General features: G+C 49.3%; 2 protein-coding genes across 4 annotated transcripts in view; one reads left to right on the top strand and one right to left on the bottom strand.

Annotated features, from left to right (window-relative positions):
* BLK (BLK proto-oncogene, Src family tyrosine kinase) overlaps positions 1 to 8,672 on the top strand; it is a 36,136-nt gene extending 27,464 nt beyond the window's left edge. For 2 of the 3 annotated variants that reach the window (XM_052692505.1, XM_052692515.1), the window contains exons 7-13: positions 293 to 442; positions 911 to 1,063; positions 1,480 to 1,659; positions 2,202 to 2,278; positions 5,553 to 5,703; positions 6,484 to 6,615; positions 7,040 to 7,588. In XM_052692505.1, the coding sequence (XP_052548465.1) occupies positions 293 to 442; positions 911 to 1,063; positions 1,480 to 1,659; positions 2,202 to 2,278; positions 5,553 to 5,703; positions 6,484 to 6,615; positions 7,040 to 7,248 (1,052 nt within the window). In that variant the 3' untranslated portion in view covers positions 7,249 to 7,588. Of the gene's footprint in view, positions 1 to 292; positions 443 to 910; positions 1,064 to 1,479; positions 1,660 to 2,201; positions 2,279 to 5,552; positions 5,704 to 6,483; positions 6,616 to 7,039; positions 7,589 to 8,408 lie in introns of those variants that run through there. The other variant, XM_052692506.1, reaches the window with a different exon arrangement.
* The window catches only part of XKR6 (XK related 6), a 433,654-nt gene that overhangs the window by 331,247 nt on the left and 86,411 nt on the right, over positions 1 to 15,996 (bottom strand). The gene's annotated exons all lie outside the window — the stretch shown is intronic.

Raw genomic sequence — 15,996 nt, 5'->3', positions numbered from 1 at the left:
AATCACCAAGGTTGGAAAAAACCTTTGAGATCATCCAGTGCAACCATCCACCTATCACCAATAGTACTCACTAAACTGTAGTAGGCAATGCAACTAAACCACGTCTCTCAACACAAAATCCAAACATAAAAAAAGATGGAAAGATGGAAATTAGCAGTTTTGGAGCCCGATGAGAAGGAATCAGCAAGGGCTGGGAGAAGTGCCTACAGCTGCAGACAGCTGAGATAAGAGAGGGTTGCTGGTCCCTGAGTTGCTGCTTGTCCTCACATTTTTTTCTCTTGCTCTCTTCCAGGTGCCTATTCCTTGTCTGTGAGAGACAGTGATTCTGCTCATGGGGACATCATCAAACACTACAGGATCCGCTCCTTAGACGGTGGAGGTTATTACATCTCCCCAAGGATGACTTTTGCCACCCTGCCAGAGCTAATCCATCATTACAGCCGTAAGTTGCTTTCCTTCCCTACTGATTTCCAGCAAGAGGTAGGCAGAGGGAGAGTGGGCTTGCTAGCCACCACCATTACTCCATCCACTCTCCTGAGCAAGATACTCTCCACCAAACTGGGCTCCCATGCCCTGTCTTTTGCCCTTGGGCAATGTGAGGGTGAGCTCTGCCTCCCACCTTGTAACTGGGAAGTCACCAAGAGAACAGAGCACTGAAGGGAAGGAGGAACACCTGGAAAGGTTTGGGACTTGCTAAACAGGCTGCTCTCCCTTATGACTCTTTTTGAGCCTCTTCCTTTCATTGGATCCATTTTGGCTGTGCTGATCCCTGTGGCTGAAACAGTGTGGGGTTATGGAGTTGTCCCATGAGCTGGCTTTTTCCTCTTCAAGGAGGAGCAGGTTAGTTCTGGGGCTGAAAGCTTGCTGTCAAACTGTCCATTGAACTGTCTTACGTTTTTTGCTCACACAGAGAGGGGAGATGGTCTGTGCCAGAGGCTCATAGCTCCCTGCACATCTCTGGCTCCCCAGAGGCCCTGGGCACAGGATGAGTGGGAGATCCCACGGGAGTCTCTGAAACTCGTGAAGAAGCTTGGCAGCGGGCAGTTTGGGGAAGTGTGGATGGGTAAGTACAGTGACCCCATTCCAGGGAAGAAATGTATAAACAGAGGAGATAGAAAACCCTCTTTCCTCAAGACAGGACTGGTCTGGGTATGGGTATGAACACCTGAAGTATGAACACCTACTTTTTGGGTACACCCGCAGCAGTAGATGCTGTTCTGGGAAGGACCAGACAGGTTGTACTTGCGTGGTTCAGCATGGGCTTCATAGGGCAGATGTGACTGATGTGCCTCTCCCATCTCCTCCTATACCTGCTGTTGCTCACAGCCTGCTGGTCTGAGATTTACCACTCTCTTTTGCTGGGAGGTTGAAAACTGTTTCTGTGGTTTTCTGCTTCCTGCTCCACCAGCTCTTCTTATGTGGCCCAACAGAGCCTGCAGAGAGGCCAGAATTCCTCAGTGCATCGTTATCTCCCTGCAGGCTACTACAAGAACAACTTCAAGGTGGCTGTGAAGACCATGAAGGAGGGCAGCATGGATCCCAATGCTTTCTTGGCAGAAGCAAACTTGATGAAGAAGCTCCAGCATAATAAGCTGGTCCGGCTCTATGCTGTAGTCACAAAGCAGCCAATTTACATCGTGACAGAGTACATGGCCAATGGTAAGAGCCTTACCAAATGCTTTTGTTGGAATTCTTGCAAAATCAAGTCAGTGAGATGACTGGTACTCCCATGTGTAATGGGTGGACATTGTACCAAACTGACAAGAAAAGCAATAAGTGATCTAGGAGGCTGTTTCTGGAAAAGGAAGGGATTCTTTGAGTGATTAAATGCGTGGTTACATATTTCATAAGCCACTTCATAAAATGCTGGCACTCCATTTGAAGATTATCTCAAGTTCTGATCTCCCCATTCCTATTGGAAGTGCAGAATTTTGTTCTCCTCGTGGTGAAATTATTTTTTTGCCCCTCTTGACCATGAGGCATTGAGTGAAGAATGTCCAGCACTTTACAGAGGTGTGTGCAGGGAAGAACCTGGCTGCTCTTCAGAACACTGTCAGAAGGTGCTGCGGGGGACACCCACTGCCTTCCCTTGGATTTTCTCCAGGATGTGGGCATATTTGTTGCTTGTTCAGAGAAGCACCAGAGAAAGCAAATGCACAGACATATTCAGAAGACTCACCGCAGTCTCTTCTCTTTTGCAGGGTGTTTGCTGGATTATTTGAAGACAGAGGAAGGAAGCCAACTGAATCTCCCCAAACTCATCGATATGTCTGCTCAGGTTAGTGATCAGCCATTGGTAATGAACTGGAGGCCATCATTTGTTTTTGTCCCTTGCAAGTTCAAAGTAAGTCTGTGCCAGCATCGAGTGTCACAGAGGAAAACAGCACCTCCTGGTATGCTGTCAGAAGGTCCTTCCTCTCTCAGCCCTCATCTTAATGTGCATGTCACATCAGCAACACTTTGCTGGCCTTTGGGCAGCCTCAGAGGAACTTAATGCAGTGCTAGAGGACATCTATTTTATTTTATTTTTTTTCTTATTTTTTATTGTTATAGTTTTGTCTGTTTGTTTTTGGTTTATTTTTATGGCTTACTGAGCAGGAAGACGGTTTTTTCTCTTAGGACAAAAAGGAAAAGAAAACTCAACAAAGAGAGTTTCACTGTAGAGATCTGCTGGCTTTTCTCAGTTCTTCCCTCCTGATGATGGGTCATTAAAGATGTTCTGCTCCTCAAAACTGCATATACCATTCCTTATGAGAACTGCTTTTTGCCTTTGTAGGATTTTGTTTTGCCTTTTTAATCCATCTGCAACCCCCTTATTTAGTATTTTTCCCTCAATTTCTTCCTTCCTTCTCTCATTCACTTTTCCCTTCCCTACTTGTCTCCTTGCCTTTTTTCATTGTTTGATCTCTTGAAATATATTGCCTGTGGTTTGTTTCAAACATCTGACAATAAGCATAATGATCCAAATCCATTGCTATCAGAAAACCATTGGATTTGGCAGGAGATTTACACCTCAGAACATGGCTCAATGCATTTCTGTGGAAGAAGAGAGCAATAATGAACATGTGGAATGATAGAGAATTTCCAGGCAGTAGTATGGAATAGTCTGAAAATTGCCTGTCCCCAGCACCAGGGTTGTATAGGTCTGACGACACAGACTTTGCAGGAGACCATGAGAGAGACCTTTTCCAATGCAAATTCCAGAGTTGAGAACCTAAACATCTCTCTGAGCTCAGGGTTTGAGCCCTGATTGTGACCTGGTTGTTCTGAGCTGCCGGAAACCCATTCACTGCAGTGGAGAAGGCTGAAGAGTCCCCATATAGTTGGCACTGACACTGGGGTTCAGCACAAGTGCATGTGGATGTCCCCTCTCCATGGGCACCTGGAAGCACCTTTCTGGGCATCCCTCCATACTCTTTGCAGGACCCTGAACTGCCCATGGCTTCCAGGACAAAAGCCCACACATCTGAGCAATGTGATGCCCCACGCGAGCCACCTAAAGTGCATGAGAAGGATTCTGCCCATCCTCCATGCTGTGGGCATCAATTCAAAGATTTCATCATTCCCTTCCCTCCTCGGCTGGCTTCAGACACTCAGTATCTCTGAGATGAGGAGGAGGAGGAGGAAGAAGGCAGTCTCTTGAGATATTATGCAGTCTATGACTGTCTGTGGTATTGGGATGACCCAGCAGGCATCCAGCCCCATCAAACATAATTTTGGATCCACTAGCATCCGTTGGGGCTAAAATTAGAAAGTACTGGGCTGATGCACTTGATCCTGTGGTCACTCTTCAGCATGAAAGCTCAAAAGATCTCTGGGCCGGAACGAGCCTATCACCGGGTCCTATCTCATCAGGTCAGGAGAGGAAATGACATCAATTCTTCCATTTTCCACTACAGAAGGCAGCACATGCACAGAAGGGGTTTTGATACAAGTTAGAAACGCAGCATTGGAAAGTATGTGTTAGTATCCTGTTTGAAACCACATGTAAGTTGAGAAGCTGATGTGAATCTGTACGGGATGGAAAATTGCTCTGCCATCACCCACAGGCGTTTAAAAGCTTTAATAGGTGCTAACCATTATTAGCAGTGCTGTGTGCATCCACTCATCCTGAAAAATGCCTGGCACAAATCTGGACTTGGCTGATACAGTAGTTTTGGAATCCCACATCACCCAGCACTCAGTGGTAAAAGATCACTGCCCTGGTTTATAGGGGTTCATCACACACCCCAGGGCTGCTCCAATGAGCTGAATGCTGAAGGATGATCTCAGGAGAAAGAGCCTCCCAAAATATGGAGGTGATTGAAGAAGGCAATTTGTTCTCAGGACAAGGGATCTGCATAGGGACATACCCTCTGTGTCAGTTATATTACTAACCCAATCTGGGTTTTCTTCTCTATTGCATCCCATAGAAATCTGAGGGCAGCTACATTCTGTCCTTGGTTCCTATTCTGGATCCAACCCAAGGGATGAAAACATGAGTCTCATCTGTATTGTAGAAGGCTCTCCAATGATCTGCAACCCACTCTAAAGCAGGTCTGCTTAGGAGAGCAGAGGAGGTTGCTGAAGAGACTTTGATTCTCCTGGATCTGGACTTTAGTACTGTGACTGAGAGACAGACAAGCTCTCTGAGTGGTTTTTGTTTTGTTTTTAATTCTTTTTTTAATTCACTTATTTTATCTGTAGTATTGATGATTAAAATCCCAACTAGAAGGGATAGTCCTGTGGCAGAAATAGGGAATCCACTGATGTGGCTTCAGATTAGCTTCAACTTGCTGCAGCTCACTACAGACACCACTCAAAGCCACAACTTCTGAACAAAACAGAGAGTGATGCTTCTGCTCCGCTTGTCTTGGCTGTTCAAAGCTTTCAGACACTGGGTGAATGCTGGTAGAGCTGCACATATGCATAGATATGTGGGTAACATCTGTGTACGTGCAGATGTTTCTGTCTACCTGTTTATCTACCTGTCTATGGATCTATCTGATCATCCATCCACCCCACCCACCCACCCATCCACGCATCCATCCATCCATCCATCCATCCATCCATCCATCCATCCATCCATCCATCCATCCACGCATCCATGCATCCATGCATCCATGCATCCATCCACGCATCCATCCATCCATCTATCCATCCACGCATCCATCCACGCATCCATCCACGCATCCATCCATCCATCCATCCATCCATCCATCCATCCATCCATCTACCCACCCATCCATCCATCCATCTATCCACCCACCCACCCATCCATCCACCCATCCATCCATCCATCCATCCATCCATCCATCCATCCATCCATCCATCCATCCATCCATCCATCCATCCATCCATCCACCCATCCATCCATCCATCCATCCATCCATCCATCCATCCATCCATCCATCCATCCATCCATCCAAGGATGTAATCCCGTGCACATGGAGGCATTTGGGCAACCCTACATACAAGTTGTGCATCCATAAGGGTGGGCGAGATGCAACCATGCTAAGAAGTGGTCCTTGGGAAGGTGACAGATGAAGATGGGCTCTGTTCTCCTTCCCTAGGTGGCAGAGGGAATGGCATACATTGAGAGAATGAACTCCATCCACCGTGACTTGAGAGCTGCTAACATCCTTGTCTCAGAGACACTCTGCTGCAAAATTGCTGATTTTGGCTTGGCCAGGATCATCGAGGATGAATACTTGGCACAAGAAGGTGGGTGTCATTCCTGCATTGCCTCACTCTCTGATTTCCCTTACCTCCAGTCCTCTTACCTTGTAGATGTGCCAAGACACAGGGCATCCAAAGGCTGGGCTGGGACCAGAGTCCCCATTTCTGCCCTTGTAGTACCCAGGCAGCAGGCTCAGAAAGCGCCAGGCTCCCAGGAGAGGCAGCAGCACTTGGGAACATAAATAAACAAATGAGGTTTGCAGGTGGAAATGGGGAAAAAGGCCTTTGGGTACTGTTTGGAGGAGTACTGCTGAATCTCAGGTTGCATCCCTAGAGAAATCTGACCTCCACTAATGAAGCCTGCTGCCTGTACCTACATGTGAACAGTGAGTCAGCCCAAAGGGGAGGAAAGGGCAGTGTAATTCGGTCACTGCACCGCAGGACTGCAGAGGGGAGCTGGAGCCATGAACCTGGACATAGAGAAGCTGGCAGATGTCCCAAGCAAGCAAAGCCCAGAGCAAATCAGGTCCCTGTGCATCAGGACGTGTGTGTATTTCTGAGCACATACAGGTCAGAAAATCATTAAAGCTGGAATAGCTTTGATTCTACTGGGGAAAGACCAAATTGGTGCAGACTGTTGTCAGGTAGAAATAACCTTTTAATGAAAGCAACTACTGCCTTCCTCTGGCCACATCTTCATAACCTTCAGTAAGTCACACTGCAGCTCCTCAGTGCAGCCAACAGCATGCAAAACCCAGGGCTCATGCCTTGCTATGCCCACAGGCACTTTCACATCCTATATTTCCCTTTGCTTCCACTGAGCAGGAGCCAAATTCCCGATCAAATGGACAGCACCAGAAGCCATTAACTTTGGAATTTTCACCATCAAGTCTGACGTGTGGTCTTTTGGGATCCTCTTAACTGAAATCATAACCTACGGCAGGATCCCTTATCCAGGTATGGTGAGTAGGGGATGAGCATACATCAGCTTCAAATGATTTAGTGATGGCTTCAGAGCATCTATTGACTGCTTCAGAGCATGTACCGATGGCTTCAGAGCATCTAGTGATGGCTTTAAAGTATCTACTGGTGCCTTTAAAGAACCTAGTGGTGTCTTCAAAGCCTGTACTGATGGCTTCGAGGAATCTAGGGATGGCTTCAAAGCATCTAATGAGGGCTTCAAGTGCTTTATGCCTGGGGACTGCAGATGGGTACTTCCAATCCAGCCACAGCCTGTAGAAGGGAGTTGGGGGTAGGGTGATTGGATGATGAGGGACTGCAGATGGGGATGATGCTCAAATGTAGCCCAGCATCTGGTCTTCCCTTGTCCCCACATCCCCACAGTGCTGAATAACCCATGACAGGCTATCTTCTTTTCTAGGGATGACCAACCCTGAGGTGATTCGCAACCTGGAGCAGGGTTACCGCATGCCCTGCCCAGATATGTGTCCAGCTGAGCTCTACAGCATCATCCTGAGATGCTGGCGAAACAAACCTGAGGAGCGCCCGACCTTTGAGTACCTGCAGTCCGTCCTTGAGGACTTTTACACGGCCACAGAGAAGCAGTATGAGGCAGAGCCTCAGCCGTAAGCCACCGGCACCTGGGGACAGAGGAAAGCCACCATCCTGCACAGGTTGGTGATGGCTCTTGCCACGATCTCCCTTTCTCCTGTGTGCTGCCACGATGGATTTGGGGATGGGGAGAAAGGAGGGATGTGGATGGTGTCACAGCTCCCCAGCTTCCCCCAGGAAGAGGGGATCACTGCCTGGAGGGTGGCATGGGGCTGCATGCAATGCCACTGTCCCCTCCACACCGCAGGGAGGTGTCCTCTCTGCACCTCCTGGGGCCTCATCAGGCCTCCGAGCTCTGGAGTCATTCCTGCCTGGGTTGTCAACCCTGAATCCTTAATAAAGAACCGGAGAGACCATTTTCCATTTTATTTTATTCCTCCGTCAGGATGGCAGCGTGCTCCTGCATTTTCCATTCCCATTTCCCAGCTCCCGGAGAGGAGGTTGTGCTCTGCTCCCAGCTAACAGCAATAGGACGAGAGGTGATGGCCTCACGCTGTGCCAGGGGACGGTCAGGTTGGACGTTAGGAAACATTTCTTCTCCAAAAAAGCAGTGATGCAGTGGCACAGCTGCCCAGGGAGGTGGTGGGGTCACCATCCCTGGGGGTGTTCCAGAAAAGGATGGATGTGGCACTGAGGGACACGGTCTAGAGTGGTCACAGGCATTGGTTGATGGTTGGTTTGGGTGATGTGGTTGATCTTTCCAACCCTGATGATTCCGAGTCATCCTCCCAGCCCAAGGAGGAGAAGAGAAGAGGTTCGTGGTGTGGCCACCAGATGTCTCCACTTCCCCGTGAATCTGAGGGCTCCGAGCAGAGCGGGGAGGGAGGGAAAACGATACAGAAATGTCCAAATTAAAACAAAATGGAACAAAATAAAATAAAAATAATAGGATAGAATAGCGTCCTCCCTCAGTCTCCCTGCTTTGCAAAGCTCACCGATGATTCGTGCTATAGGACATCTCCACATCCTGCCCCAGGACTGATGGGAAGGGGTCTATGGGAGACCTACACCCCTCTACCACTGCAACTGCAGCTGGACGAGAAAGCACAGAGTGCAGAAAAGAGCATTAGACACCAATGGTTGGGCTGTGGGATCCTCCAAACCTGGAGGTGAAACAACCCCTGGTGTCTCAGCTGTTTCTTTATCACACGTACGCTCTGCCACTGCCTTTCACACAGAACCACATGCAGCTTTGCCCCTCATGGTGGAAGATGCAGTTTTGCTAAGACATCAGAAGAAACCCTCCAAATCAGCATTACTGGGAGCAGACAACCATGGTTACAGTGACCAGTCCAGCAAATCACATCCCACCATCTCCATCTTCACAGCCTTGCTGCTGGGCCTCCTGAGTCCTTTGCGAGCAGATCCAAGAGCTAAATTGGGATTAAACAGGCTTGGTCCACTTGTTTTTATTAATGATAAGGCATGCTGCAAATAAATACAGCTGAAATAGAAACGGCTTCTGTGGATCTTTTATGCTGGAACAAACAGGGAAGGAGAGTTCCAGGGTATCTGCTAAACATTTGTGCATTTCATTATCACCCAAGGCCAAAGAGTCAAGTATTGTAGCTCAATTTAGAAAGGAACTGCGTATTTTTATGGCCAGTAACAACACGTGGCCAAGCCCAGGGCGAACATAACAAAGTAGAGGCAGAAAGTCGCACTTCCTCTGCACTGGATATCATGGCCTCTATTATTCACGTGTTGAATTTGTTCCCTGCCACACCTGTGACAAATGGAAGGGGCAGACACTCACCTGGCTTCGCAGTTCCAGGTGCTTCTGCCACAATGAGCCGGGGGAAGAAACAACTTGCAATGCTTCCTTCCTTAAAGCAAATGGGGCTTGGGTGTCTCCATAGCCCCGAGAGAGACCTTGAGCCCCATGGGCAGCAAAGGTGTGAGTGGCTGGGGATCTCACACTCTGTGATGCTTTGCTGATCTGCAGCACTGGTATTGCTACCCAAACAGCTCACTTATGAGGGGGCAGTGAAGCTTCCCAGCAAGAGCATGCTGTTTATTTTGTGCAGGTATTGGGTTCTGCAAGGTGTTTTACAAGATAAGAGGTAATCCTTGCCTCAGGCAGAGTATGAGCTCTCTGGATGGCCCAGACAAGGGCTTAAAGAGGTGCTTAATAATATATATTTCACAGGACAACCAGGAGGGTCCTTTCATTTCTTCCCCACGTGCCAACCAGTCTTTGTGAAGACCCTTGACATGGCCTTTCCATTCCTCACACAGAAAGACCCAGACCTCCATTATCTGTCTGTGCTATTTCTACCCTACACAGTCTTGGTCCTGTCACTTCATCCACATCCTTGACCTAAAAATTCCACCTGTGCAGCTAATGCTCTTATATTGGTGCAGAGGTGTTCATTAACTCCCTGCCTATAAGTGGTTGGAGGCTCTGGATGGAAAGTTTCTGGTGTTTTTCAGTTGTCCACCTTGAAAAGGTGGAAATATTCCCCTGGCCAAAGCGTAGCACCTTCTCCAGGTGACAGCTGTGTGCTGGGACAGGTTAGCAAAGTGGAAAGTGTGTCTGGAAACTTGGAGCCTGGGCCAGGGCTGAGAAAGACATGGAAAAATCAGCAGGTGCCCAAAGAGAGAGGTGGGAGAAAGAGAGAAGGCAAAGGAGAGCCAGTGGGAGGGCAGGGCTGCATAGGACATACGGAATCAGGTGGCTTCCCTGACGTCTAACAAGCTGCAAGCTCCGGATGAGGCCTTTCCCATAACCCAGGCATTCACAGCAAGGTGGATTTTCTGATGTCTGATGAAAGATTAAGTACAGCATACTCTGCAGTCTTTCCCAAAAGTCTTTGGGAAGTTGAGTTAGAATCATAAAATCATAGAATGGCACGGGTTGGAAAGGTCCTAAAGATCATCTAGTTTCAAACCCCCTGCCACGGAGGTTTGGCAGAGCAGGATAGAAAGGAGGTTAGCAGAAATGGACAAGCAGAGGAGGGAGAAGGAAGATGAGGGAAAGAAGGACCTCTCCCAGGGTGACAAAGGAGCAGTACCCCGAGGATCCAAGCTTTGCAGTTGATCAGAGACTGCCACATTGCTTCCAAACAGTGAGGCAGGGTTGCCAAGAAGGCAGTTGGTGGGGAACCCTCACCTCACTCTGTTTTACCTCCACCTACTCAGGATGGAGCAAATATCTCCCAGAAAGCAATGCAGAGCAAGCAAAGGCATCAATGCCTTGCTCAGCTGTACTTTGGTCTCTGTATTGCTCCACTAAGGGGAATATTTACCCTTTAAATTTCCAGGAGGGCCCACTCAGCTGTAAGCCCAGTGCTTACAGCCCAAGGACCCCATCTGGCTTGCTTCCCCACGAAGACTCGGTTCAGAGCATCCCCCAGGGCTGGTGATGCTCAGGACTGGGTCTGAAAGATGTGGGTGGCCTGCCTCTAACCAAAGGACAGGGGAAGCCATGTGGCATTGCCAGGCCATTTAGGTGAGAGTAGAGATGTGGTACCGATGCAAAGCAGAGGCCGAATCCCCTAAAAATCTGCCCAAGGAAAGGCTTTTCCAGCTCCACAAACACCCAGAAACAGCCTCAGTGAGGAAGGACATCAGGAAAAGGTCCTGAGGGAGAACTCTTCTTTACACTCAGGACCCTATGTCACCAATTTCCTTATTCTTTTCCCCCAGAACTCTTCCTGCACCCTTTCTCTGTTCTTCTCGTGGCATCCACACTCACCCAGCCCTGGAGATAGGCTTTGCTGAGACCCACCAAGGGTGCTGCCAGATGTCCCTTCTCCAAAGTTTCCTTCCCAACAATCAGCTCAAGGTGACTCCCAGTTAAAATTAGCAGCTTGTTCAGCATAGGCGAGAAGGGCCGGCCAACTTCCCACACCTTGCTCCAGCACGAGCCTGAGGGTGAGCTTGTGGTGCTGGGAGCTGGCACCAGCTTCCCATCCAGCCTGTGCTTTTGCTCATAAGGAGTCACAGCCAACCTCTCAGCAGTAAGACTGTGCTCCAGAGCAAAGCAGGAGGAAGGATGGTGTTCCTGGAGCATCCTCTGGTTCCCACCACTGTTTTCTGCATGCTAGTTGTCACCCCACTTGCACCCAAGCCAGGCATTTCACTCATCCTAATTGTCTCTGTGATAGCAAGAGAGTTCCCTCAGCCTTTCAAATCTATATTTAACTCGTCCTCACCTGATCCCTCTTCCTGGTCTCCTTATCTTTCTTTTCTCCTCATTTATTTATATATTTTCCAGGGCAGGCTGAAGCCACGGGGTGGAGATAGCAGAAAGGCAGCCATGGGCAGTGGGATGGTCAGACCTCTGCCCTGGGTTGGGGATGCTCAGGGGTGTGATGCTCTGTCTGCCAGCAAAGGGCTTGGCTGGTACATGGAGTCATGACCTTGATCCTACCTTGCTACTCAGCCCAAGGAAACATCTGCCCTTGCAGCAGGAACCATCAGGTTTCTTGTCCTTCTTGCAATAAAATCTGGTCCTGGGGAAGTAGAGCATCTTTGTTTCCCTAATGTACAAGCTAGGGCATCTCTTGCAAGCTAAACTCAGCCCTGAACTCAAATGTCAGTGCATGAGCCACTGGTAGTTGATGTGGGCAACGGAGCAATGGCACTTAGGGCAGTCAGGGACATGGGTTAGTGGGAAATACTGGCTGGTTGGACTGGATGGTATTCGAGGTCTTCTTCAACCTGAATGACTCTGTGATTCCAGGAAATCACGTGCCCTTAGCTAGGAGAAACGAATGAGCACAGTGGGTTCACTTTTGTATTGGGCAGTTGTAAAGGAAAATTTCTTTGACAGCAGTGTTTAAGAGGAGATTCTTCAAAAATAAGAGAAGTCTCTGTGATTAATAAAAGGCTGGGAAGAGCTGCTCTGAACGAGCAGAGCATCATCAACTGAGTCTGGACAGCAGGGCTCTGGGGGCACCATCCTTCCCAGCCCTTGTCCTCCTGGTAGCACAGCTGAACCCCACACACACTGCCTGGCTTCTGGCCATGCAGGTGTGGTGTGCCTTGCCAGGAAGGTGGAGATGTGCTGAGTTTCCTGTGACCTTCAAGGAAATTGTCAATGGAGAAGAGAGAGCCCATGGATGTCCTTTATGAGGGAAAGACTGTGGCATGGATACAGTCCCTGTCAGATGCCACGGAAGCTGAAGGTCAGCCTGCAGGAGATGACCTGCAGGAGGGTCTGAACCTTTACTGCTTCTGGATTTAGGCACTGTGATGCCACATCTCCACAAAGGTTCAGCAGGCAGTAACAAGGAGGTGGGCTGTGGTTCCCAGCTGGCAGTGAAGTCAGAGTGAGGCAAACAACAAATGCAATACGGAGGGTCATTCTTTGAGGAAGGTTTGGTGCACATAGATGTGGGTCAGCTCACAGGCAAATGGGAGTTGAGTGAACATAGCCACCCTGGTGTGCCCTTGCAAAGAAGAAAGGCAGAACATAGAGTAGCTCCAAGACATAGGGGTAAATTTGGGGGCATGTGCTCTTGCAAACTGAGGGATGTTCAGCTGCTCTGAAGAGGGAAGTGTGAGAGCCTTTGCCCCACATTTTCTTCTCCAGAGCTATCCTGCAGAGCAACTGGCCTGTGCTATCCAGGAGGTCAGATATGAGCACCACAACAAGCCTTTCTACATTGGAAATTGGAGCCTGCTGCACATCACGTATGATCCAACCTTCCACCTCCACCAGAAATTTGCCTTTGCAAATTTCATCTAATGACCTCTACCCTCGCCATCGTCAACCAAAGGCTCTGATGGCCTCCCCTCTGCAGGACAAACCCCATTAAGGTTGTTCTGAGTGGTGATGACTCTTCTGTACATTGAACTTTTGAGCACACTCATTATGGCCGTGCTGGTAAACAGAAAAAGTACTGGGCTCGTCCTCTGACCCTGAGGCCAGCTGGTCTGGTTTGGTCATGTCTATACTGTTAAAAGCTCTCAGCCTCAAGAACAGAGTGGACACATCCAAAATATGTTTTGGCAATGGTGCCTGGTGTGTGCTGTCTCCAGACTCATTCCCAAGGATTGTTCAGATCAGGGCTTGCTGACTTGGGCCAAGCTGATGATGGCAGTGTGCAAAGAATTTAACAGCGTGGATGATCCAGTTGCCAGCTGTACTGAGTTGACTGGTATAGGTAAACCAACTAAGCCCAGTTTTGCTGGAAGTCACCAATGTTGTCTTTCATCTGGTGAACTGAGTCACCACAATCTATGGGCCAGCACTGCAGAGGGGGTTACTCAGCCCACCAGACAGACTGGGACAAAGCACCTCTGTTCCCTATAGGCTGAGAACCATTTTTCCCAGGTGTTCAGGTGCTCATATAGGTCCCCATCCCTGGATCTCTGTGCTGACTGTATCTCCAGATCCTGTCTCCCTGAGCTGGACAAGATCGCTGCACAGCTCATGTCGCACCATAGGTGGTCCTCCAGCCCCACCGCATGGTCGCTTCCCTCTGATAACTCTGGGGTCTGAAAGGTCAACCCAAGGGCAGTGAGTGGACATGTATCAACCAGCTTCGACATGCTGCACTCCAGGAGTAGCTGTGTTTAGAGCCAGCAACTCTCTGATCTTCAATAACCTGGCAGCAGCTTGTAAACACTGAGCTTGATGTGATAGCATCCTCGGTGAGTAATTTACACCCTTCCCCCCAGTCTTGCATCCCTCTTTTCACTCACACAGCATTGGAAGCCTGAGAGAGATGCATGCTAGCTGAAATCACTAAGAGCAGCTCAGCTATGGTGGGTTGGGGAGTCAATGCAAGCTGAAGGGGTGGGATGTGTGCATGTCTGCCCTATATGCACAGCCTTGCATGTGTGGTAAAGAGCCCAGAAAAGGGGAGATCTCTCCATCCTTCAGGAAATGTGACGGTTTTGGGGTTGTCTGCAGGGGATATCAGTGGAAAGAAACCCTAATGAAGCAAAAATGAAGTCCCAGGTCTGCTGGGACATACTCCCAAAGAGAAGAGAAAGTCAGCAGGTTGGTTTATGCATTGACACAGTTTCTTTCTTAAGTATTTGATATAAAAAAGTGGGATACCTTAAATCCTTCACCTTGTACCTACACTACCCCCATCCCAAGGAGCGACCTGCAAACCTGGTGCTATCTGTTGAGGCAGAAGTAACTCAGGCTAATGGGCAAAACCATGCTGCCTGCATCCCAGTCTCAGTTCAGTGTACACAGATATGGAAGGTCTGATCACTGGAGATGGGTTGTGTTCCATTCAGGGGGTTTCTCACAGCCTTGTGCCCCTTGGGTGCGGAAGGACTGGGTGTCAGGATTGCTCAGCATAGGGACAGCCCAACCGCTGTTCCCTCTGAAGCAGGAAGAGCTGACAAAGATGGGCAGAGGGAAAGAGGATCACCACGTTGCAGCTCATTCCACTGTGCTGTCTCATGCTGAAACACACAGAAAATACTCCGAAGCATTATCTCCAAGTCGACCATTGTGCTGAGGCTGGCACAGGTCTGGCTCTACTAACACTGACCCAGGTGAGTCCCAGGCATGATTTGGGGGTCATCATCTCCACACAGTCAGTTCAAATGCAGCCACTCCTTTCTGAAGAGAGCTTAATAGGACGGATTCAACTCATTCTGACCCGTGTGTATTTGAGACCAGAGAATGCTTGATTTGCTGGAGTGAGTGCTGTGTTCCCATTCTCCTCCACCTGGGAAAGAACAAAGTCTGAAGGAGAAATCAAAGCGCTCCCCAGCCAAGTCCTCCCCTTCCCTTTTCCCCCAGCAAAGCGGCGAGGTGAAGGCCACAGGACAGAGCCCAGCTGTGCCTCCTCTTTCCAACGCAGTCTCCCATGCAATCCTTGTTGGCGTCCCCTCTCCTCCTCCTCCCCTGCCCGGAGGAGGACTGCAAAACAAGCCGAGCGTATCCCCCGCTCGCTCCGGAGCCGTTCCCCGGCGCTCAAGGTAACAGGAGGCACGCATCTGCACCCAGACCCCCCCACGGGAATGTTCTGTACCCAGGCATAAGGGGGGGATGCCTGCGTCAGGCCCTCCTGCCTCGGGGACCTTGGCTTCTGGCTGGCAGTGGGAAGGACAGCGCTGTGCGTTCAGACCGGAGGGCTGCTGGGGGGCTGGGGGGTGGATGCTATGGGCTGGAGCCCCCTGTCCCAGCTACCAGCTTCCATGGAGCAGTTGTGTCCAAGGAAAGTGCCAGCATCAAGATTAGCAGCTCTGTGGGTGTATTTTTTCTAGACGCCGTTTGTCTACTCCCTTCATACATAAGGAAATGTATGCCTTACAAAGCATGGTCTTACTGGTACAACAGTGGATTTTCTTGCTGTCCAAATAAGCACCCACTTTGTTGCTGTACACTATGAACCCGTTGTGATCCGAGCCCCTGTGACTTCTGGTGGAAAGGATTCCCCCTGGTTTGTGGCACTAATCACCTCTTACCCTACGCTGTAGCTCACTCAGACCTAATTTCCAATGGAGGCTGGAAAGTTAAAGCTACATTCTTCCCTTCTGTATCCATAGTAGAGAGATACGGAAAGAGGAAAGTAGTTGAAGACTCATCGTGGCAGAGTTGTCTTACTGTGAGTTGTCTACAGTTGTGGGGGTGAGGAAACTGAGACCTCAGAGAATCGTTACAGTTGGAAAAGGCCTCTAAGATCATCCATTCCAAATGGGAGGAGAAGAGCCCCCAGGCACACCACAAATAAACAGTCCATCCCCTAATAAGACCCTGAATATGGCGCACAGCCCACACTCAGCATGTTGATGAAATATATTCCAATCTGCCCAGCAACCATGAATCACAGAATCATGGAATCATTC

The sequence above is a fragment of the Tympanuchus pallidicinctus genome, unplaced genomic scaffold, assembly GCF_026119805.1.
Source record: "Tympanuchus pallidicinctus isolate F22 unplaced genomic scaffold, pur_lepc_1.0 scaffold1, whole genome shotgun sequence".
In the NCBI taxonomy this organism is placed as follows: domain Eukaryota; kingdom Metazoa; phylum Chordata; class Aves; order Galliformes; family Phasianidae; genus Tympanuchus; species Tympanuchus pallidicinctus.
Note: the sequence above shows the minus strand (reverse complement) of the source record. Positions and strands in the feature narration are given on the sequence as shown.